The 22,946-nt window shown below is 54.0% G+C and overlaps 1 protein-coding gene across 1 annotated transcript in view; it reads right to left on the bottom strand.

Moving 5' to 3' along the window:
* Nucleotides 1-1,765: 1,765 nt before the first annotated feature.
* Nucleotides 1,766-22,946, bottom strand: part of LOC136566305 (receptor-type tyrosine-protein phosphatase V-like) — a 47,240-nt gene continuing 26,059 nt past the window's right edge. Inside the window, exons 21-39 of the mRNA XM_066565395.1 lie at nt 21,645-21,712; nt 21,155-21,281; nt 20,174-20,221; nt 19,674-19,767; nt 17,312-17,402; nt 16,537-16,613; nt 15,594-15,728; nt 14,991-15,113; nt 14,057-14,217; nt 12,834-12,969; nt 12,278-12,357; nt 11,579-11,666; nt 11,052-11,142; nt 10,334-10,410; nt 8,071-8,205; nt 7,434-7,556; nt 6,836-6,993; nt 5,977-6,112; nt 1,766-2,296 (exon numbers count right to left, since the gene is read on the bottom strand). Of these exons, the coding sequence (XP_066421492.1) occupies nt 2,237-2,296; nt 5,977-6,112; nt 6,836-6,993; nt 7,434-7,556; nt 8,071-8,205; nt 10,334-10,410; nt 11,052-11,142; nt 11,579-11,666; nt 12,278-12,357; nt 12,834-12,969; nt 14,057-14,217; nt 14,991-15,113; nt 15,594-15,728; nt 16,537-16,613; nt 17,312-17,402; nt 19,674-19,767; nt 20,174-20,221; nt 21,155-21,281; nt 21,645-21,712 (2,008 nt within the window). The 3' untranslated portion in view covers nt 1,766-2,236. The remainder of the gene's footprint in view (nt 2,297-5,976; nt 6,113-6,835; nt 6,994-7,433; nt 7,557-8,070; nt 8,206-10,333; nt 10,411-11,051; nt 11,143-11,578; nt 11,667-12,277; nt 12,358-12,833; nt 12,970-14,056; nt 14,218-14,990; nt 15,114-15,593; nt 15,729-16,536; nt 16,614-17,311; nt 17,403-19,673; nt 19,768-20,173; nt 20,222-21,154; nt 21,282-21,644; nt 21,713-22,946) is intronic.

Raw genomic sequence — 22,946 nt, 5'->3', positions numbered from 1 at the left:
GCCAGGGCATTGGGCTGGTGGCTGCTCTGCAGCAGCAGCACCTGCCCTGTGTGTCTGGGCCACCACAGGAGGATACCCCAGGGGACACTCTAGGTGTCATCAAGCCAGCTGCAAAGCCAAACCTGTCAGAACCCAGAAAACCCCTCTGGCTGCCCTGGAGGACTCGAGCCCCTGTCCAGGGGGCTCAGAGACCTCGGAGTCCTGTGTGCAGGGTGACACACAGGGTGTCCTGTGTGCAGGGGTGGCTCTGAAGGTGTCCTGTGTGCAGGGTGACACACAGGGTGTCCTGTGTGCAGGGTGACACACAGGGTGTCCTGTGTGCAGGGGTGGCTCTGAAGGTGTCCTGTGTGCAGGGTGACACACCAGGTGTCCTGTGTGCAGGGGGACACACAAGGTGTCCTGTGTGCAGGTTGACACACAAGGTGTCCTGTGTGCAGGGTGACACACAGGGTGTCCTGTGTGCAGGGTGACACACAGGGTGTCCTGTGTGCAGGGGGACACACAGGGTGTCCTGTGTGCAGGGGGACACAGAAGGTGCCCTGTGTGCAGGGTGACACACAGGGTGTCCTGTGTGCAGGGGTGGCTCTGAAGGTGTCCTGTGTGCAGGGGGACACACAGGGTGTCCTGTGTGCAGGGGTGGCTCTCAAGGTGTCCTGTGTGCAGGGGTGGCTCTCAAGGTGTCCTGTGTGCAGGGGTGGCTCTCAAGGTGTCCTGTGTGCAGGGGGACACACAGGGTGTCCTGTGTGCAGGGGTGGCTCTCAAGGTGTCCTGTGTGCAGGGGGACAGCTGGGCAGTGGTGCAGGGCACAGCAGGCACCACACCTGGCTGGGGCTGCACAGCCCTGCTGGGTGCTGCAGGGTGGGAGCAGGAGGAAACCTGATTTAGGAGAGGGAAAAAGGGTTCCCAGCTGCAGAAGAGCCTCATCCCAGGGCAGGGATGGCTGATGCTGAGGTGCCCTGGGTGTCCCATCCTGGGGCAGATCCTTGTTTTGGAAGAAGAAGAAGCAGCTTCTAGTGGAATCACAGGGGCATTAGGAGGAGTGGCCAGCTCAGTCACCCACCTGGGGCTCTCTACTGCTCAAGCCAGCTCTTGGGGGCTCCTTATCAAACCTGTTATGTCTCCTCATCCCAAGGCAGCTGCCATAGGACATGGAATAGTGGGCAGGATTTTGGGCCACCCTGGGGCAAGGTCACTGCTTTGAGGCTGCACTACAACCCCACCCTGCCTGAAGGGGAGCAGAAGGGCAAACAGGGTCCCAGGTACAGTTTTTTGACATGAGGAACATGCTTGTGAAACCATCTTCTTTATCTTAACTCTTCCTTCAGGCCTGCACTTGCAGCTCAGTGAACTGAGTTGTTTCTTGTGATTTCAGCTTGAGTATGGCCAGCCCTGCTTGCAGAGCAGCCACGTCCCTGCATGGACAACCCAGCTCCCAGAGCAGCAGGGCTGCAGAGGCTGCCAGCTGCTTCCCAGTGTGCAGCTGAACCAGGGGGCTCTGCCCTGCTCCTTGGTGCAGGTTCACAACTTCGAGCCCTGAAAATGTGCCTGGGTGGGCTGGACATTCACTGCACAAGTGTTGCCCCAGGGGAAGGAGCAGAGAGAGTGAGCAGAAGCTGCTGAGCCATGGACTGCAGCATCTGGAGTGCCAAGGGACACTGCTGTGACCCATGGCTGGGGACACAGCTGCTCTTTTGGGAACAGCTGCAGTGCTGGAGCCCTCACATCAGCTGGAGCCCCCAAAAGCCAAGCCCCCCTTACAAGGACACTCTTTCCTAGGGCTCTTTATTGTTTGTACCTAAGACCATTCCAGCTGAGACGAGGCAGCTGCCCCAGGGCTGTGCCCACAGCAGAGCCCAGGGGCACTGCAGACCATGGTGCTCCATGCTTGTGCTGGGCTCAGGGCCACCACAGAGCCCCACAGTGTGCACTGAGGGGGCACAGAGCCCTCCAGGCACCAGAAATCTCAGGAGATCTCCAGAAGAGGAGAGGATCCTGCCCAGCCCCTCACTGTGTGTGCACTGAGAGGCTGCAGTGGGGTGTGGCAGGACACTGTCCGTGTGTCCCAGGACCCTGTCTGTGTGTCCAGGAGTCACAGCTGGCACCACGCTGGGGACACTGCCCAGGGAGGGAGGTCACTGCTCCTGCAGGGCTCCTCTGTGCCAGAGTCCCACGGTGCCCCCAGCTCTGTACAGGACCAGGCAGGGCAGGCAGAAGGTGCCAGAAGGGCCAGGGGGTGTCAGGGCTGGTTCTGAGCCAGGATGTCCTGGATGCAGGTGTGCAGGAAGATGTACTGGTCCTGCAAGAGAGAAAGGTCAGAGTCAGCTTCTGACAGAGACATCCAGGTCACACATTAACCTTGCAGTTTGCTTGAAAAAATCCCAATTAAGGAGCAGTGTCTGGTACCAGAGCAGGATTTGCTCTCCCCAGTAGTCCATGGTGGTTCTGTGTCACCACAGCCACCCAAGCCTGGTACACCATGTTTGTTTCCCCTTCCTTGTCCCCTGTGATGGGGCTGAGAGGAACATCCCAGCCAAGCTGCAGAGGAACAATTTCATTGGCTTCCCCTCCAAGGGCTCCAGTGGCTTTTGGATGTGCTGTGGTGTTTGCATCTGAAACAAGAGCAAAGAGCAATTCCAGGGATGTGCAGGGCACAGAGATGGAGGCTTGGGTTCTGGCAGTGACCTGGGGCCAGGAGGGAAAACCCCTGGAGCAGCATCTGCCCTGATCTCCTCTCAGTACATTGGGACTACACCAAGGGAAAATGGGGAAGACCCCTGGACCAGGAGTTTCCCTTGGTGCAGGAGCTTGTAGAGTCAGGAGCTGATAGCAGATCAGGGCAGATGCTTGCAGGCTCACAGAGGCACAGAAAGATCTGGGTTTAGCCCAGCTGCATTGTTTGTCTCTTTTTAGTATCACCAAACGGATCCCTCGGGTCCAAATGTGAGCTCTGAGGTCCTGAGTCCCCTGTGTTTGAAATGAGCTTCTGCCCAAACACCAGGCTGCCCCAAAATGACACCAGGCCCCAAAGCCAGGGCTGAGGAGGGAAGATGTGAGGAGGTAACTGGGGTTGTACTCAGGGCACAGAGCTGGAGGCAAGGCCAGGCACCCATGGTGTGGGCTGGGATCACGTGGCATGGCCAGGGGGATTAGGGCTGCAGAGGGGCCCCAGAGCATTCCCAGAGCTCATTAATGCTCTGGCTGAGCCACAAGTCACGAGGAGCCTCCTCCCTGTGCTGGGGGCTCAGCCTCGCTGAGGGTGAGCACACAATGGCTGAGGCTCAGGGTCACACAGTGCGTGCAGTGAGTCACAGATTGTGAAACGGGAGGGACAGGGCTGGGACAGCCCAGGCACCCTCAGGGACTGGCCACATGCAAGAGCACAACCCCTGGGACATGCACCACGCTGGGGCTGGTGGGGATTAAACTCTGACAGTTACCCCTGAACATCCATCAAAGTTCATCTTCCCCTTTGCTTCCCCCCAAAATCCGATGCCTCCAGCACAACAGCAGCGCTGACCCCCGAGACACCAAGGGGTGCTGGCAGGCCCCAGAGGGGTGGAGGAGGCTGCAGGGCAGCCCTGCTGCTCCTCTGCTGCCCCCCTTCAGCAGGACTGCAGCGTTTGATGGGCCCTTGAAAGGCAAAGGTTACACCCTGCTCTGCCTTGATGGGGAATTGCTGGGAAGGATGAAAGTTTGACAAGAAAGCCTCCCAGATATGTATGCCTAGCAGAAAGATTTTTAAATGTAGAGTTTGGTGAAGGAATAGAGATGGAAGTAAGTTTTGATATAGAAGAAAAGAATTGCTGAGCCAGTCTTACTGGATAACCAAGGAGGCAAATGGGATGTTAGTTAGAAGGGCTTAGAGCAAAGGATAAACCCACTTCAAACAAGAGGACTTTTTACCAAGCAGAAAGAGAGCACAGGCAAACAAATCAGCAAAGTTGCAAGTAGAAAAAAGGTCTCAGAATTTTCCGCTGAAAGAAAACTGAAAAACAACTTCTAGCTTAAACTGTAATGTACTAACTTTGAGTGATTGGAGAACAGTAACATGAATATGGTAATTACAGCAGTTATGATAGGCTATAGATAATAGTTAAGGTATAGATTGGTTCTGCTGTATTGAGATGCTCAGCAAAGAAAAGTATAAAATGCAATGTAACCAAAAGAAAAGTCTATAATGCATTGTGACCAAAACCAAAATATATAATGTATTGTGACCAAAAGAAAAGTAAATAATGCATTGTGACCAAAACCAAAGGGTCTCCAGGCCTGCCTGCAGCTGGAGCTGACAGCTGTAGGCACAGCTCTGTCACCCATGACCCTGGAATAAACTGCATTTTGGAGAGCTGCCTGGATCCCACATCTCTCATTTAGGCTCTTACAGGGAATTGTGTCCCTGCAGGGCCAGGCACGGCGGGAGCACAAAGCGCCTCTGAAGAAGGGCAGCGAACGCCTGGCCCTGCTCTGGCTCCCACCACGCACATGGTTCACATTAATTAAGAATGTAATTAGCTTCTTGAAGGAGGCTGTGCAGCTGGGAAGCCTTGGAGAGATCTTCCCCAGTTCTGCTGTGCCCTGTGGGGAGTGTGTCCAGGGCTGTGCATCAGCTCACTCAGCAGCTGCAGCAACTGAAGCATGTCCAGAGGCACTGGTGCCACAAGCAGCCACCAGGGCTGGCACAACAAGGCTGGGCTGGCATGGAATGGCTCTATCAGACAGTGCTACAGCCCACAGGGCACCTGCTAACGTGGCACTGTGCCCCATTGTCCCCCTGGCAGGCAGCCCCAGCTGTGACAGCAGGCTCTGGGGCTGGGGGATGCAGCAGGGAAGGTGCTGCCCATGGGGACACCCAGCAGGGAAGGTGCTGCCCATGTGGACACCCAGCAGGGAAGGTGCTGCCCATGGGGACACCCAGCAGGGAAGGTGCTGCCCATGGGGACACCCAGCAGGGAAGGTGAGGCCCATGGGGACACCCAGCAATGAAGGTGCTGCCCACGGGGACACCCAGCAGGGAAGATGCTGCCCATGGGGACACCCAGCAATGAAGGTGCTGCCCACGGGGACACCCAGCAGGGAAGGTGCTGCCCACAGGGACACCCAGCAGGGAAGGTGCTGCCCAAGGGCACACCCAGCAGGGAAGGTGCTGCCCACAGGGACACCCAGCAGGGAAGATGCTGCCCACAGGGACACCCAGCAGGGAAGGTGCTGGCCAAGGGCACACCCAGCAGGGAAGATGCTGCCCATGGGGACACCCAGCAGGGAAGGTGCTGCCCACAGGGACACCCAGCAGGGAAGGTGCTGCCCAAGGGCACACCCAGCAGGGAAGGTGCTGCCCACAGGGACACCCAGCAGGGAAGATGCTGCCCACAGGGACACCCAGCAGGGAAGGTGCTGGCCAAGGGCACACCCAGCAGGGAAGATGCTGCCCATGGGGACACCCAGCAGGGAAGGTGCTGCCCACAGGGACACCCAGCAGGGAAGGTGCTGCCCAAGGGCACACCCAGCAGGGAAGGTGCTGCCCAAGGGCACACCCAGCAGGGAAGGTGCTGCCCAAGGGCACACCCAGCAGGGAAGGTGCTGCCCAAGGGCACACCCAGCAGGCTCTGGTCCCCAGGCTGACAGCCATGCCCAGGAGCCAGGGGGAGCAGGCAGGTTGTGTAGGGTGACACCAGTGCTCCACTTTTCCTTGAGTGCAATGGGAAGAGTGCTTTAATTCCTGTGAGTTCATATGCAATTTAACTGATCTTAACTCAGAACCCAGGAGAGGGAAAACTCTCACCTGGGAAAAGTCAGTGCCCTCAGCCCTTGGTGGCTGGCAGAGCCACAGGGTGGGGAAGGAGCAGGAAGGAAATCCCTGCTGAGGCTGGACAGGCAGCAGGGAGCACCCAGGAGTGGGCAGGATGCTGCCAGCTCCAGGAAGGGGAGCACAAGGACTCTGCTGCACCCTGCCCACCACCCCCTCTCCTCCCCACCTACCAGAGTAGGGATCAGGAGGCAGCAGCTCCTGGCCAGCTGGAGGCTCACAGCATAGATGTCCACAGTTCTCTCAGCTTTCATCTGGTGCAACAGGCAATCCAGGGAGATCAGGGTCCCCATCTGGCTCATGTCACCACTGCAGGGGACAAGGGGGGGTCACTGATGCCAGGCCAGGCTGAGCTGAGCCCCTCTGGAGGAGGGCACAAGGAGCCATGTGGGCACTGAGGCACTGGGAGCTGTCTCTGTGTGCAAGGGAGGGTATCAGGGCTGCTCCCAGCACCCCTGCAGCTCCCCAGGGATGGCCTGGGCCCCTCAGCCTGGCAATGCCCGCTCCCCCCATGCTCCCCAGCCCAGCCCTGTTTGCCCTGTCTTCTCCCAGCCCCTGGCAGAGCACTGTGACCTCCCAGGCTCAGAACTTCCACTGGCTCCCATGGGCCCAGGGCATGGCCCATCTCCAGCAGCCCTGGAGCTGCAGAGGAAAACTCCCTCCTTGTGCAGGATCCCTGCTCCAGCAGAGCCACAGCTGGCACTGCAGGAGGGCTGAGCCCCCATGGGATGGGGCTGTGCCACCCCCTGACACACAGGGGACAGGGCCTGCTCTGACTCTGGCAGTGGTTTGTTTTCTTTTTTGTACTATTGCATTTGGATTTTGGATTTTCCTTGTAAAGAACTGCTATTCCTGTTCCCATATCTTTCCCCGAAAGCCCCTTAATTTCAAAATGATAATAATTCAGAAGGAGAGGTTTAACACTTTCCATTTTCCATTTCAAGGCAGGCTCCTGCCCTCCTCAGCAGACACCTGTCTGTTCAAGCCCAGCCAGATTTGGGCCTGCCAAGGCCCTGTGCTGGCCCTGGGTACCTGCAGTGCAGCAGGACAGGACCCCCTCTCCTGCGGGGGGCACTGCCCCGTCTGACAGCCCCCAGCAGCTCCACCAGGCTCTGCACATCAGGCTGCTTCTTGCTGCTCCACAGTGTGTACAGGAACCTCTGCACCTGCCTCTCCTTTGCCTTCTTCTCCTGTGAGACACAAAGAGCTGATGTGGGTAATGGGCAGGGATGGGGGAGTCTGGATGCAGAGGAGCCCCAGCTCTCCCATCCTTGGGCTCTCTGAGGCTCCCCTGAGCTTTCTGCCAGCTCCTGGAAAGCTGCCCAGGCATCTCTGCTGGGCCACTGCCCCCCACCCACTCTGGCAACCCGGTCTCCTTCTCCACAGCACTCTGGATTGCTCCTGGAGAGGCAACTGAGACCTTCAAAAGGCTCAGACAGACCTATCAGCCCCCAGGGCATCTCCCATCTATCTCCTGTGTCCACTCAGTTCTGGATGCTGCAATCCAGACTCACTCCTGCACTTGTGGACTGGAGAAGCCCCAAACACCCTTCAGCCCCTTCAGCCCCTACAGACCCATCCCCATCCCCACCCAGGCTGTGGGAGCCAGCACAGCCCCATGGACACACACGTGTTTCAGTTTGAGCTGGGTGCATCTCCATCCTGAGACAAGCTTCTCTGTGTCACACTGGATGGTCAGGGTCCTTGTGCAGAGAGAGTCTCCTTCCAGAGGCCAGCACACCTCACCTGGGACCTGTGTGCAACCAGAAATTTGGCTTTTTGTTGGTGGGCATTGTCTGTCACACCAGTCACCCTCTCTGGGGTCTGTGCTGGGGCTGCACCAAGAGCACTCCCAGCACCTCTCCATGTCCACCCCCCACTAAAACCTGAGGGAGTTCCAGCAACACCAGCAGGTTCAGCCAGCTCAGGTGGGAACTCAGAGCTGCCTGGCAGCTCAGCTCAGAGCTCTGAGCTGGAATCTGCCCAGCCAGTGCCCAGTGCCCACACCCTGGCTGGGCAGAGCAGGAGCTGCTGCCCTGGGTCTCACATAGATGGAGCTTGAAGGGCCCCAGCTGAGTCCAGGCATGGGGGTGACAGAACCTGTCTCCCATGAACAGCTGTGGGAGCACCTGGGCACAGGAAAAGTCCAGCCTTAGCTAAGCTGGGTCTCCACCCAGGACTCAGTGAAGAGTTGAGAGCTCTGCTAGATCCAGCTCCCCTGAACAGAGCCCCCCTCTGCCCTGGCACAGGCGGGCACAGTGCCTTACCTCCCCCTTCTCCTGCCATGGCAGAAGTGTGAGGATTGTGTGAACATCCTGTTCCCACACCAGGGTCCAGAAGTCCTCCATGGTCAGCTTGTCAGGGCCATGGACAGCCAGGTAGTCCCTGCTGGAGCTGCAGCCCTGGGTGGGGAATGGGAATGCCACTGTCCTGCTCTGCTGGCCCAGGTGGCTGCAGGAATGGTCAGCGAGAGCAGAGAGCTCAGCAGGGTCAGGAGGCAAGGACAGAAGGGAAAGCACCAAGAGAGGCAGGTGAGGGCAGCCCAAACTGGGCAGGGGAGAGAAGGGATGTCCTCAGTCCCTGCAGTCCCCTCTTCTCCACACAGAACCACTGCTGGTGATATTTTTGCCCAACATCTGGGAGGAGTGATGTATCTGACTCCACTGATATCAGAAGGCTAATTAATTACTTTATTATACTATATTATTCTATTCTCTATTACACTATATTACATCACATCTAAACTGAATCTGCAGAAGCACCCAACTCGCCTCCACTGCCCAGAATCTCGTGAGTGTGTGCTGACTGACAGCCTGCACACGTGCTTTGCCCTGAAAGCCAAGGAAACAAAACACCATCACTGTGGGTAAACAACCTCCTGTTCCAGACTGCAAGGCAAGATGTATTCTATCAGCATCTGTATTGCAGTTGTCTTTTGTCAGTGGGCAGTTTTCCTTATCTCTTCCACACCCAGTGCTCCCTCCAGGGAGGCATCTGCTGATAACAGCCATTGAATGTCCCTGCATGGCTGATAAGAACTACAGCATCCCATTGGGAGATGTGAGCCCAGGGGGAGGAGCCAAGCATTCCTACCTGGATATAATCTGGAGATTCTGGAACACCAGCACAGCTTCTGCACTGGATTGCCCAGAGGAACAGCAGCTGCCTCTGCCCCTGGATCTTCAGAGGAAGAGACTGCACTTTTCTCCAGGATCCCTGCTCCAGCAGAACCAGCCCTGGCACTGCAGGAGGGCTGAGCCACAATTCCAATGGTTCTGCTGCCAACAGCCTGACCCACAGGGTGTCAGGCTGGGTTCTGACTCTGGCAGTGTTGCTTTGGCTTACTGCATTGTTTATTTTATCCTTTTATTTTCTTCCCTAGTAAAGAACTGTTATTTCCTGCTCCCATAATTTTTGTTGCCTGAGAGCTCCTTAATTTAAAATTTATAGCAATTCGGAAGGGGGGTGGTTCATTTTGTCCCTTTCAGGGGAGGCTCCTGCCTTCCTTAGCAGACTCCTGTCTTTCCAAACCAAGACACCTCCATATTGCATTCTACCTTGGCACAACACAGGAACAGCCAATGAGATAAGAATTGTTTTGATCATTCTTTTCTCTGCTTCTCTCACTTCTTCTCTTAGGTTCAGAGAATGTGAATCCCACAGACCACAGTGACAGGGAGCAGTGGAGCAGAGCAGGAGCACAGCCAGGATGGAGACAGGCACAGGGTGGGTGCTGCTGCTGGGGGTGATGTTGGGAAGGATGAAAGTTTGACAAGAAAGTCTCCCAGATATGGATGCTTAGCAGAAAGATTTTTGAATGTAGAATCTGCAGAAGGAATAGAGATGGGAGCAAGTTTTGATATAGAAGGAAAGAATTGCTGAGCCAGTCTTACTGGATAACCAAGGAGGCAAAGGGTGTGTTAGTCAGAAGGGGTTTTTATGGCTTAGAGCAAAGGATAAACCCACCCCAAACAAGATGTTTTTACCAAGCAGAAAGAGAGCACAGGCAAACAAGTCAGCAAAGTTGCAAGTAGAAAAAAGGTCTCAGAATTTTCCACTGAAAGAAAACTGAAAAACAACTTCTAGCTTAAACTGTAATGTACTAACTTTGAGTGATTGGGGAATAGTGACATGAATATGGTAATTACAGTAGTTATGATAGGCTATAGATAATAGTTAAGGTATAGATTGGTTCTACTGTATTAAGGTGCTCAGCAAAGAAATGTAAATAATGCATTATAACCAAAAGAAAAGTATATAATGCATTGTAACCAAAAGAAAAGTAAATAATGCATTGTAACCAAAAGAAAAGTATATAATGCATTGTGACCAAAAGAAAAGTAAATAATGCATTGTGACCAAAGCCAAAGGGTCTCCAGGCCTGCCTGCAGCTGGAGCTGACAGCTGTAGGCACAGCTCTGTCATCCATGACCCTGCACTGCTGTAACCTCTTGGATGGAATAAACTGCATTTTGCAGAGCTGCCTGGATCCCACATCCCTCATTCAGGCTCTTACAGGGTGGGACTCACCGGGACACGCCAGACCTGCAGCAGTCCTGAGAGGGGGCCCTGCTCCAGCAGGGAGAACTTCACCCTGGAGCGATCATCTGCAAGGAGAGCAGCAGCTGCAGGGATCCCAGGCACTCCTGAGCTCAGACAGGCTTTGCAGACTGACTGCCACACAAACCCAATCCTTCCTTCACCCCTTCTGGGCAAAGGCACTCCCTCCTGCCGTGCTCATCTCCAGCCTGCTGGCTCCCACAGGCCAGGTCTCCATCCCTGCTCCTGTAGTGCAGCTCACTCAGTGTCTGAGCCAGGGGAGATCTGCCCCTTTCTAAGGATGGAGAGCCTGTGAGCTCTCTGGGCCTCAGTTCCAGTGTCTGACATCTCCATGGAAATTCACTGTTCCTTCTGCTGAGTTGGATTACCCTCCCAAACCACCCCCTTGCCTCTTGTCCCTCCATGGCACACCTCTGAGCAGACTCCATGAATTCCCTGTGCCTTCCCACAGGTAGCTGAAAACAGCAATAAGATCTCCCCTTTTCCTTCTGCAGGCTGAGCAAACCCATCTCTGCCAGTCCCAAGCACCACGTGCTCCATCCCAAACACCTTGGTAACCCTCTGGGGGAGTCACCAAAGTCTCAAAATACTTTCTTATGCTCTGGACTGCTGGCCCTGCTCCAGGATGGCTCCATACAGGAGGAGAGGGAACAGGAGGGAAGAGGATGCAAAGTGTCCCAGAACTCACAGGGCAGGATGCTGGAGGAGGGCCGTGCCTGCTGGCTGCCTGAAGATGGAGATGCAGAGCTGGCTTCTTCCTTGACAACCTCCAGGAGAGCCTGTCAGGGTGAGAGAGAGGAGGAGGCAGTGAGGGAAGGGTCAGGACAGCAGGAACCAGGGTCTCCTGAGGACGCCTGGACTCAGCACAGGCGTCATGGCAGCACAGGCCTGAGCAGCAGAGCCACGAGAGCAGCTCTGCAGGGCTGCCAGGGCTGTGCCAGGCTGCCAGGAGGGGGCTGCTGCTGTTCAGATAGACACCTGGGAGGGAGGGGGTGGTGGACAGACCCTGAGCAGTGCAGGATGCAGGAGGGAGCTGCAATGCCATGGAGAGGGGACACTGCCAGGACACCCAGGGAGCTGGGGCCATATGGGACCCACTCAGGAGGCACTTCCAGGGTGTCCCCCAGCCCCAGCAGGTTCAGTCACTCCCCCCAGGTCCCCTCAGCACACACAGCCATGGCAGCACCCCCTGCACCTGCCCAGGCCAGCTCTCACCTCATACTCCCTCAGGAAGCCCATGTGGGACTTGGCTGCCTTCTGGGCACAGTGCTGGGCAAAGCTCTTCAGAGGGATGGGGCAGGACCTGGGGAGAGAGGCAGGGCACAAGGCTGAGGCTGAGCTCACTGAGCAGCAGCCAGGTGTGCCTGCAGCAGGTGCAGGGCTGTGAGCAGACCCTCCCTCCCCAAATGCCAGGGGTGCCCCAGGCTGCCAGCCCAGCCTGTGACAACCTGCTCTCCCCTAGACAGGGGAGGTCTCAGGGGTGGCACAGCCCAGGGCTCATTCCCAAGAGGCAGCAAGGACAAGGACATCCTGTTCTGCATGAGGGAGGGGACAATCCACCCACAAAGACAAGTGCATGACCTCCAGATGTAGCCCCAAGACAATGAAATAGGTGTCAAAGCCATGCCCAGCTGGACCCTGCTCCATCCTCCTGGCCTCCATTAGGAGCACATCCCAAGGTCACCCAGCTGCCATTTTTACAGATCTCCAGGGCAGGTCTGTGGGCTGGGAAGCCAGAGGCTGGGGAAATGCCTTCCCCAGGACAGCTCTGCACATCCCCGGTGTTGGGGTACCCAGGAGACTCCACTTTGTTCTGTGCTGCTGGGCTTCCTGTCCTTCTGTCCTGCAGCCAAGGCTCGCTGGGAGGGGCTGTGATCAGGGTGGGCAGAGTGGCAAAGCACAGCAAGGCCTCACCTCTGTGTCCCTGATAAATCCAGGAGAGGCTCCTCCAAGATCTTGTCCAGAATGCAGCTGTGCAGGAAAATGTACTGGGACTGGAAGGCAAAGGCAGAGAGGAACACAGACCATGACACTGCAGAGACAGCAGCAGAGGGGGGCTCTGGTCCCTCTCCTGAGGGCAATGCTGGCACCTTGTCCCAGCCCCAGGCACTGGAGACAGGAGACAGCCTGGGGAGCACCGCACACCAACAACATGGTGTGAGTTAAGAACGGCCTGCAAAGGGCCTGATCCTGCTCCTCAGTGCTCCAGGGTGTTTCTGAGCCTCCTGGGAGGTCTCTGAGACTCTGGATGTTGCTGTTGTGGGTCTAGAAGGGCATGAAGCAGCTGAAGACCCCCCCAGCAATTTCCACTCCAGCTGAGCTGCTGCTTTCAGCAGCAGGAGGGCAGTGACAGGCTGAGGAGCAGCCTGGGGGTGCTGGGGCTGCCTGCCCAGCTCATCCAGCTGCCAGCCCTGTGAACTGCAACGGGATAAAGTGAGGGGCCAGGGGAAAGAGGGGACAGAGATCTCACCAGTGTCTGAATCATCAGGTACCGGTTCATCCTCAAGGAGTACACAACACCAAAGATGTCCACCACCTTCTCCTGCCTCATCTGCTGCAGCAGCCGGTCCAGGGCAATGAAGGTGCCCGTGCGGCCCACGCCAGCACTGAGGGCAGGGACACAAAGGGTTAAACGGGGCCTGACACAGCCCTGGCTCCCTCCTGCTGCTGGACACGCTCCCAAAGTGTTCCCTGGGCACCCAGGCACTGTCCCAGCAGGGTTGGGGCCGAGGAGCACCCAGGCTGCCCTGGGCTGGTGCTGACCACCTCCCCCTGCCCTCTGGTGTTTCTGTGGCTGAGATGACCCCCCAGGTATTAGAAAGTCTCTTTTTTTCCCAGCCCTTTGCGACCAAAGAAGTTGAGATTCCTCAGTTCTGCTTTTCAGGGTTTACCTTTTCTTATCTATTCCATTCTTTCTCTGACCTGCTGAGGTCTGTCCAGCAGGTTGGGGTGTGGCACAGTGACTGCCCTTGGGGTGGTGTTGGCTTTTTATACTACAAACTACGTGTACTTTATTTACAATAATTTTCCAATGCCTATCACCTATGTTAGACAGTCTGTCTCTACTCTAAACCAATCCAAAAGTGTCACCAGCAGAAGATGGGGAGGAGGAAGAAGGAGGAAGAAGGAGGAAGAAGGAGGAAGAAGGAGGAAGAAGGAGGAAGAAGGAGGAAGAAGGAGGAAGAAGGAGGAAGAAGGAGGAAGAAGGAGGAAGAAGGAGGAAGAAGGAGGAAAGAAGACAAAGACAATGACGAAGACAGGAGAAGATGAAGGAGAAGACGAAGGAGAAGATGAAGGAGAAGAAGAAACCCCAAAATCCTAGTTTTTCACCCTGTGGCAAATTAACTATCATTCTACTCAAACTCTTGTGGCCTGTAAATCCTCACACAAAGTCGGTAATTGTTTCCATGGGTTAAAATCAAAGGCACAGGTGTCTTTGACTCTGTGCCAAGGTCTCTGACCCCTTTGCCAGTGTCTTGAATCACCCAGGGCAGCCAGAGGAATGTCCTGGGTCCTGACACTGCCCCACACCCTGGAGCTGGGGGCCAGCAGACCTGTACTCCTCAACACTGAGCAGGAGACTCCAGAGAGCAGCTGTGTCTCCTGAGCTTTCCCTCGCTCACAGTTTGTGCATCCCTCATCCCCCCTGCCCTCTGCCATCATCCCCCACCATCCCGGGGGGCAGAGCCTCACCTGCAGTGCACCAAGGTGGGCCCTGCATCCTTGGTGCTCTGGATGTGCTCCTGGACCAGCTCCCTGAAGGCCATGATGGAGGTGGTGGACTCGGGGATGCTGTGGTCGGGCCATGCTGTGTAGTGCAGGTGGGACACGAAGCGCTCTGCCCCCAGACCCTCCTGCAGGGGAATGCTGATGGGTGTGCAGCCCCCAGGGCAGCCTCACACCCCTGACAGCACCTGGGCACTTGGGGACACCTGGCTCAGCTGCAGGGAACAGCCAGCATCAGGTCTGCACTGCCTGGTGGCCTCTGCTCCTCCATGCTCCCCACAGCCCCTGCAGCAGGGTAATTGTTTCTCCCACTTTCAGACCTTCTCTCAGCATTTAACTGACTGAATATTTTGAAGTGGAATCAATATTTTCTTTTTCCACTCTCCTAAACACTTACTCTATTGCTGTGGTAGACTACTGTAGGCTAGCTAGTAGCTTTTCATTTTCACCATATCTGTTTTACATCCTCAGGCCCTATGTCACTCCTTTCTGTATTAGTCAGTAGGAGGTGCCAAAATATTGGCAAGAAAAGTAATTTTTTTCAGGCCAAGACAGAATTAATCACCTCCATTTCTGTGTCTTGCAACCAGGAGGGAGGGAGGGAGCACATCTGCCTTTGGCTGCAGGGAACATGGCCTGGAAACCACAGGGACCATGGCCTGGAAACCACAGGGAACATGGCCTGGAAACCACAGGCTATCCTGCTGCAGGGACATGGAAATGAGAGAGCAAGGGTGGAGAGCAGCATGACACATGCTGGACACCCCCGTGTCACCCTCACTGCTCCTCAGGGCTTGGGTCTTCTCTGAGCCCCAGAAATGGCAGGGAAAGGTGAGGAGTAATGTCAGTGCCCACCCCAAACCCCTGACAGGTCCCCAGAGCCCCTGGAGTCTGCACTCACGTGCCACAGCTTGAACTCCCGCACTGTCCACTCCTCAGAGCTGCTCTGCATCAGCAGGTGCACCCTCACCTGCCCATAGGACACAGGGGCAGACTCTGATGGCCAGTAATGATCACACAGCACCTGGAGCAGGACAGGGCCCAGTGAGGGACCAGATCTGGCTCCCAGGGAGCATCTGCAGAGCAGCAGCTGTAGGGGAGCCAGGACAGGTCTTGGGGAGCAGCCAGGGCTGTTTCCCCTTCCCATTGGGAGCTTTGCACAGCTCTCCCTCACAGCCCCTGCATTTGGATCTCAGCCTCCTCCAGAGACCTGTGTGGGTCTCATCATCCCTGGAGGAACAGTCCATGTGAGGTGGCTCACCCAGAGGACATGGCAATGTCAGATTCTGCAGGAATATCTGAGGGTGATGGGCATGGTCCCAGCTGAGCTCCCACCCCCAGCCGCACAGATCAGCCTCTCTTCCCCCAAGCTGTCAGGGAAGCTGTGTGGGCTGTGCTCATCCTGGAGCCAGATCAGAGCAGGGTTTTGTGGAGGACACAGCCCCAGCCCTGGGCTCAGCTCCCACCACCAGGTCAGGCTGGGCTGGGGCTGGCAGGGACCTACCCGCCCGTTCTCCATGCACACGGTCAGCATGATGATATTGCAGACATTCTGCTCCCACACCAGCCTCCAGAAATCCTCTATGGTTTTCTTCAGGGGCCCCTGGGTGGCAATGAACTCTTGCTGGGATGTGTAGCCCTGAGCAAGAGGCAGACAAGAGCAAGATGAGTTAGCAGGTTGCCAAGGCAGGTGGGTCCTGCCCTGGGACCAGTCAGTGCTTGGTCTGTTGTTGTGGCAGAAGGAGAAATTCCTGCTGCCCTCAGCCCACGTGGGCACAGTTCCCAGGCAGCTGATCTCAGCAGCAGCTGATTTCACAGGAAGCATGAGCTGCTCAGCCACACTTTCTACATATTTGGAATAAAGTGACCCACACCATTTCCCTCCAAGCAGTTCCTCATTCAGTCCAACCAGAGAAAGACAGATCTGGGTCTGCCTGTGCTTCCCCTTCCCTGCTGAGGGCAGGTGAGCATGCAAGGTCTCAGGGTAGCTTTGCCCTTGGACACACACATGCCCAGATGCACACAATGCCCATGCATGCAGCATGTCCTGCCTGTTACCTGGGAACACCTCACACAGGGGGGCTGAAGGCACAGCTCCAGGGTTGTTCAATTGCAGCTGCACAGACCAGAAGGGAAAAGAGCAGGCAGAGAGACAGGGCAGTAAGCTGGGAGGTGATGGAAGAGGATAGATGAGAAGAAAGCAGAGAGACTTCCCACACTCACAGCATTTGCCATCTCACAGGCTCCATCAGTGCCTGCTACTGCAACCACCCCTCTCCACCCTCCCCCCAGCTCCTTGCTGGCCTGTGCCAGCTGTGCCCAGCTGTTCACCAGCACACCTCATGCCCACCAGCCTCACAGAAGGGGACACTGCCCCAGCCCAGGCAGAGTTTCTGTGCCAGAGCCCTGCGGCCACATCTCAGTGGGGAAGGCAAGTGGGCACTCACTGGCATGAAGTTGGCATTGATGTAATCTGAGTGTGGATCTTCCCCCAGCTGGCTCAGCTTGACCCGAGAGTGATCATCTGAAAGAGACCCCACACAGGTGAGACCCCAGGGAGCCTTCATCAGGGTGAGTGGTGGGGCTGGGTGAGCCCCAGGGACCCTTCCCCAGGACATGGGGCTGGGTGAGCCCCCAGGACCCTTCCCCAGGACATGGGGCTGGGTGAGCCCCCAGGACATGGGACTGGGTGAGCCCCCAGGACATGGGACTGGGTGAGCCCCAGGGACCCTTCCCCAGGACATGGGGCTGGGTGAACCCCCAGGAGCCCTTCATGAGGACATGGGGCTGGGTAACCCAGTGGGAGAAGCCTCAGCAGCTCCTGCAGGGAGGCTCTGTGCTCTGCCAGGCACCTTCTCCCCAGAGAGGTGGGCACTGCCTGCCAGCTGGGCTAGCAGGGCACTGGCAAACAGAGCTGGGGTCATGAGGGCCACCAGTGAAGCTCATGGACCCCCTCTGGTCTCCTGGTGGGACCCATCCTGGGCTGGGCTCACCCAGCACAGCTGGAGGAGCTGGGCAGGAAGGTGGCTCAGCCCTGCCTCAACCTTTAACCCTTGAGTCTCCAGCAGGAAAATGGAAACTGAGCCCATTTCAAGAGTCCTGCTGCCAGGAAAGGAGCCAGGCACTGGCCCTGGCAGGGGTGCAAGGTGAGCCTGTCCTTGGACACTGCCCTGTGAGCTCCCACCCTGGAGGCTGGGGGAGAAGGGAGGAGACAGCACTTACAGGGTAACACATGGGGATATCTGTTCTTGGAGACATTTGCTGGCAGCTCAGCCTCTACCTTGGACTGCTCCTTCCCAACTTCCTTCAGCTCCTGTAGGACAGGGGGAAAGAGAAGCACAAACATTGCTCTGGAGAGCTCCTGGTCAGCTCAGCTCCCTGCTCATGGCCTGTCTGGAGGGTAAAGAGCATTACCCTCACACAGAGAGCTGCTCCTCTCCCCCCTCACATGGCCAGTGCACTCTGAGCCATGGTGGCTTTTCCCTCTGCCTTTTCCAACAGCATTGTTCATATTTAAAAGAAAAACCCAAGAACAAGTTCTGGGGGAAAAAGCCTTGGAAATCTACCACAAAGCTCAGAGGATTTTCTGCTGAGCAAACAGAAATATCTTGTGCTGCATCTGTTTCTGCCCCTGTCCTCACTCAAGAAGCCAGAAAAGCTTGATCTGGGGAGGGTTTGAAATTGCTGATGGGAGTTTGAAGATGCTGCAGCAGAGCAGTCCAGAGGCTGCAGGTGTTGGCAGTGGGAGCCAGGCAAGGCAGCCTGAGGTGAAGCTCACAGCCTGACCCTGAGGTCTGAGAGTGCTCCTCGACCTCCCCTCTGGCTGCAGGCTCTTTCCTACCACTGCCAGGGTGGTTCTCACCACCTCCCCTCAGGCCAGGGGCTCTCTGCTCTGTGCTAGTTCATCTCACACCACATGTGCTTTGAGCAGAGCTTGAACAAAGCAGGTTTTGAGCAAAGGAACTGCTTGACACTTGGTCCATCAGATCTTCAGCCTCCAAGGTTGCTCCTCAGGCTGGCTGGATTGCTAGAGATGGGTGACCACCCCTGGAGAGGAGAACTCCATATTGGACAGCCAACAGCATGAGGCACTGAGTGCAGAAACCAAATGTCATCTCTAGGAGGTGTCACTGACATATTTTCTGAAGAAATCCTTCACCAGGATTTCTTCTCTTGGGAAGCTGGGAAGCTTCAGCTTGTCCATGTTTTGCTCCTCTGGAATGTGATTTGGAGAATTGTTTACCCAGCATGTGAATTGTTTTTAATTAATGGCCAATCACAGCCAGCTGGGTTGGACTCTCTGAGTCTGTAAGGAGATTTTATTATTCATTCTTTGTGAGCCTTCTGATGTCTCCTTTCTCTTTCTTTAGTATAATTTTAGTATATTGTAGGAGTGTTGGGGGGTAGGATGGTCAGGATGGACAGAGATGAGAGATCTCTGCAGCCAGGGCTGGGAACTTGTGGGTTATTGCAAAGGGCCTGGGTGCAGGGCCCTGCTGGGAGCTGCCAGCCACAGCTGGAGCAGGCCCCAAAGAGGGAGAGAGAGGTAAAGAGAGAGAAGGCAAGAGTGTGGTAAAGAGGATGAGAGGGTAAAAGAGAGGATAAGAGAGTAAGAGAGCAGGGTTCCCATTACAATACCATAAATCTTCTTCTCTGTTGAATATTCTGATTCTCACTGACCAATCTAGTCCAAGATACAAATCCTATAGCATTTCCATACAGCCTATAAGAATCATTACATTACCATACTGTGTTACATTTTAAACCCTACAAACTCCTCTTTGGGCCCCTTCTGCCAAGCTGGCAGGGTCTGCTCTGCCCCTTGGGCCTGTCTGCAAGCAGAGGGTGTTGTTCCATCAAAAGGGGATCACCTTCAGCAGCCACACCATTGTTTTCCAGTTGTTCAGTAACTGAGGGATCTCAAAGCTTGCTTTCATTTCAATCTCGCTTATAGCTTCCATATTCTCAAAATCTTTTGCCAGACAATCATATTTATAAGGCTTTCCTGTTTCATCTTCCCCAACAGTATATCATTTTCACATAATATAATAATATAATATAATATAATATAATATAATATAATATAATAATAAATCAGCCTTTTGAGAACTTGGGAGTCAGATTCTCATCTCTCACCTCATCCTGGGGACCTGTGGTGGTGTTTGCAGGGGTCCCAGGATGGGGAAGAGATGAGAATCTTGACTCCATTTTTCAGAAGGCTGATTTATTATTTTATGATATATATTATATTAAAAGAAAATTATATATTAAAACTATACTGAAAGAATAGAAGAAAGGATTTCATTAGAAGGCTAGCAAGGAATAGAAAAGAATGATAGCAAAAGCTTGTGACTCTCAGAGAGTCCAAGCCAGCTGACTGTGACTGGTCATTAATTAGAAACAACCAACATGGACCAATCAAAGATGCACTTGTTGCATTCCCCAGCAGCAGATAATTATTGTTTTTCTTTTCCTCTGAGGTTTCTCAGCTTCTCAGGAGAAAAATCTTGGCAAAGGGATTTTTCAGAAAATATCATGGCAACAGGGACCCACAAACAGCACCACAAGGAGGGTCTCATCTCACCTCAAACTCCTGGAAAAAAGCATGGTTAGCATTTGCTGTCTTCATCTCATAGTACTGCTTGAAGTTCTGCAGGGGGACTGGCCGGTGGACGTTTCTGCAGGAAATGAAGTCCAGAGGAAAACTTGCCTTAGTTACTGGGAGGCCTGGCCAGCCTCAGGGGCCACTGGGACAGCCCTGCTGGGACACCTGGAGGCACACAGGGAGGGTTTACAGCCACCTCACTGCCCAGGGAAGGTCCAGCAGTTTAAATACTGGAGGGATTTCAAGGTGATGAGAATATTGTCCTGCTGCAGAAACTCACAGAGGAGGAGGTGTGGACAATGCATTGACTGGGAGTGGAGCTGGGCAGTAAATACTGAACTTGGGAAAGGCTGATTTATGAAAAAACTGAGGGGAGGAGACAGCTGGACATTTCCTGAGTCAAAGCTTGAAAAAGGAAGTAGGTAAAGGACAGTGGGAGCTGCAGTGGGGCCATACAGAGGGCAGACTCCAGCACTCACCTCAGGCTGTAGGTCACCATCTCCTGGGGTGGGCTGCTCTTCTTGGTTCTAGAATCAAAGCACAGGGTTAGGGAATAATGTGCTCTGACTCTGTGATTCAGATGGCTGAATAATTGCTTTATTAAGCTATTCTATATTACACTAATACTATATTAAATTATGTATTAAAGAGATATTATACTAAAGAATATTACCCCCAACACAATTACAAACACAGTCAAAACCTCCTTCTTAATCAGCCTAATCCCAATAGCAATCTACATCCACTCCAGAACAGAAATCCTCACCTCCTTCTGAGAGAAAATTCATTACAAGCTTCAAAATCCCCATCAGCCTAAAAACAGACTTCTACTCCCTTACCTTCTTCCCCATTGCACTGTTCGTATCATGATCTATCCTACAATTTGCAACATGAATTGAAATAAAGAATTGAATAAAGAAATACTAAAGAAAAATCTGTGACTATCTCCAGTCACAACACACATAGATTTAATTAGTCAAGGAATTAAAATAACTTTCACTAATGTCTAATTAACAAATTACTTTGAGTAAATAATCTCCATAACACATTCCACATGTGCAAAACAACAAAAGCAGTAAATAAAGATAAGAATAGTTTTCTCTTCTTCTTTGAGCTTCTCACTATCTTTCCCAGAGAAAAATCCTTAAAAACTTGTGCCAGCTGCTCTCTGTGAAGAGAGCTGTGGCTACACACAGGAGCTGTTACTTGGCCTGCAGTGCAGAGATTGATGCCATGAGGTATTGTGGACCAGTGGCAGGCACACTGTAGGGTTTTGTGACTTAACTGCACATGGGCAGCTCTTCTCTCCCCTCTTCCTTTGGCTTCTGAGTTTCCCAGGCACAATTCCACTAGCCCACGTGCTAGTTTGTCTAAGTCTCTTTTTACACCCTCTCCCTGCTCTCCTCCAGGCTTGGCACTGAAGGTTGGGTATCAACAGGTAAGATATGGCTCATGCTCACCTCCTTGCTTTGAGCTGTTTCCAGTAAACCAAAGCAAAAACAGCTGCAAGTGTCAGAAGAAACCCCACAATGATTCCAGCAATTATTGGCATTGAGAGTGGACCTGTGTCTGCACTGGATCCAGCAGCTGGAATTGAAAGGAGAGAGTATAGAGAGAAGAATCAGTAAAAATGTTTTTTATGATGAGGGTTGTGAGGCCCTGGGACAGATTTCCAGAGCAGCTGTGGCTGCCCTATCCTTGGAAGTGTCCATGGCCAGGATGGACAGGGCTTGGAGCACCCTGGGATAGTGGAAGCTGTCCCTGCCCATGGCAGGGAGTGGAACCATATCAGCTTTAAGTCCCTTCCAACCCAAACAATTTTATAATTCTATGATATATGGCTGCATTTATTCTATTTATTATATTTACTATAACCTATGAGCTCCCTCTGGCTGTTCATTACCTCTGAACTACACAGCCAGGTAGGGAAGATGCTACTCTCCAGCTTACCTGAGAACATGGTGAATGTCACAGCAGGGGCTACTGGGTCATATTTGGTGAAGGCAGCAATGCTGAACCTGAAGGCAAAGCAGAGTCCTGAGTCAGGACAGCCTGAGCTGAGCACAGCACCCAGAACCCAGCACCCAGGGGGACAGAGCTGCTGCCTGGATAAAGCTGGTTTTCTGTCATGGATTTCGGGGATGTGTGGAAATGGTCTTCCCTCCCTTTTCTGCCTCTTGGACCAGTTTTTTCCACTTGGGAAAGCATGAGAAATGGTTCAGAAAGCACAAATGGGAAGCAGCTCTCCTCCAAAGGGTTATCAGCAGAGAAAGGTGGAGTCTGGTTGTAGGAGCATCAGGGGTAGGATGGTGGGGATGGATGGAGATGAGAGATCTCTGCAGCCAGGGCTGGGAACTTGGGGTTATTGCAAAGGGCCTGGGTGCAGGGACCTGCTGGGAGCTGCAGCCACAGCTGGAGCAGGACTGAGAGAACAGAGGGGGAGAGAGGATGAGAGGGCAAGAGAGCAAAAGCCTAAGAGAGTAGAAGGGTAAGAGAGCAAAAGTGTAAGAGAGTAAAAGGGGTAAGAGAGTGAGGTTCCTGTTCCAATACCATAAATCTTCTTCTGTGTTGAATGTTCTAATTCTCACTGACCAATCTAGTACAAGATACAAATCCTACAGCATTTCCATACAGCCTATAAGAATCATTACATTACCATACTCTGTTACATTTTAAACCCTAAAAACTCCTCTTTAGGCCCCTTCTGCCAAGCTGGCAGGGTCTGCTCTGACCCTTGGGCCTGTCTGCAAGCAGAGGGTGTTGTTCTATCAAAAGGGGATCACCTTCAGCTGGCCACACCATTGTTTTCCAGTTGTTCAGTAACTGAGGGATCTCAAAGCTTGCTTTCATTTCAATCTCACTTATAGTTTCCATATTCTCAAAATCTTTTGCCAGGCAATCATATTTATAAGGCTTTCTTGTTTCATCTTCCTCAACATCTGGTCTCTTACAGGACACAAAAAATTAAAACCACATAGTTCATGTTGGCTGGTTAGCAAGGTTGACAGGAGAGAGCTGAGCCCTGTTTGACATTTCAGCTGGAAGGGCCAGACCTGCCCAGACTCCTCCTTGCACACACACACACAAGTGGCTGGTGCATCCTCTTCCCCGTGCAGATGTGCCCCTCATCCCCTCCTGGCAGCAGGCACACCAATGCCCACAGCTCTCTGATTTTCCTCCTGAGCAGGTGACCTGGAAGGGCCCCTTCTTGTGCCCTGAATGCAAGCCAAAGCTTTCAAAGGCAGCACTGGA

Source organism: Molothrus aeneus, chromosome 24 (assembly GCF_037042795.1).
Source record: "Molothrus aeneus isolate 106 chromosome 24, BPBGC_Maene_1.0, whole genome shotgun sequence".
Classification (NCBI taxonomy): domain Eukaryota; kingdom Metazoa; phylum Chordata; class Aves; order Passeriformes; family Icteridae; genus Molothrus; species Molothrus aeneus.
Note: the sequence above shows the minus strand (reverse complement) of the source record. Positions and strands in the feature narration are given on the sequence as shown.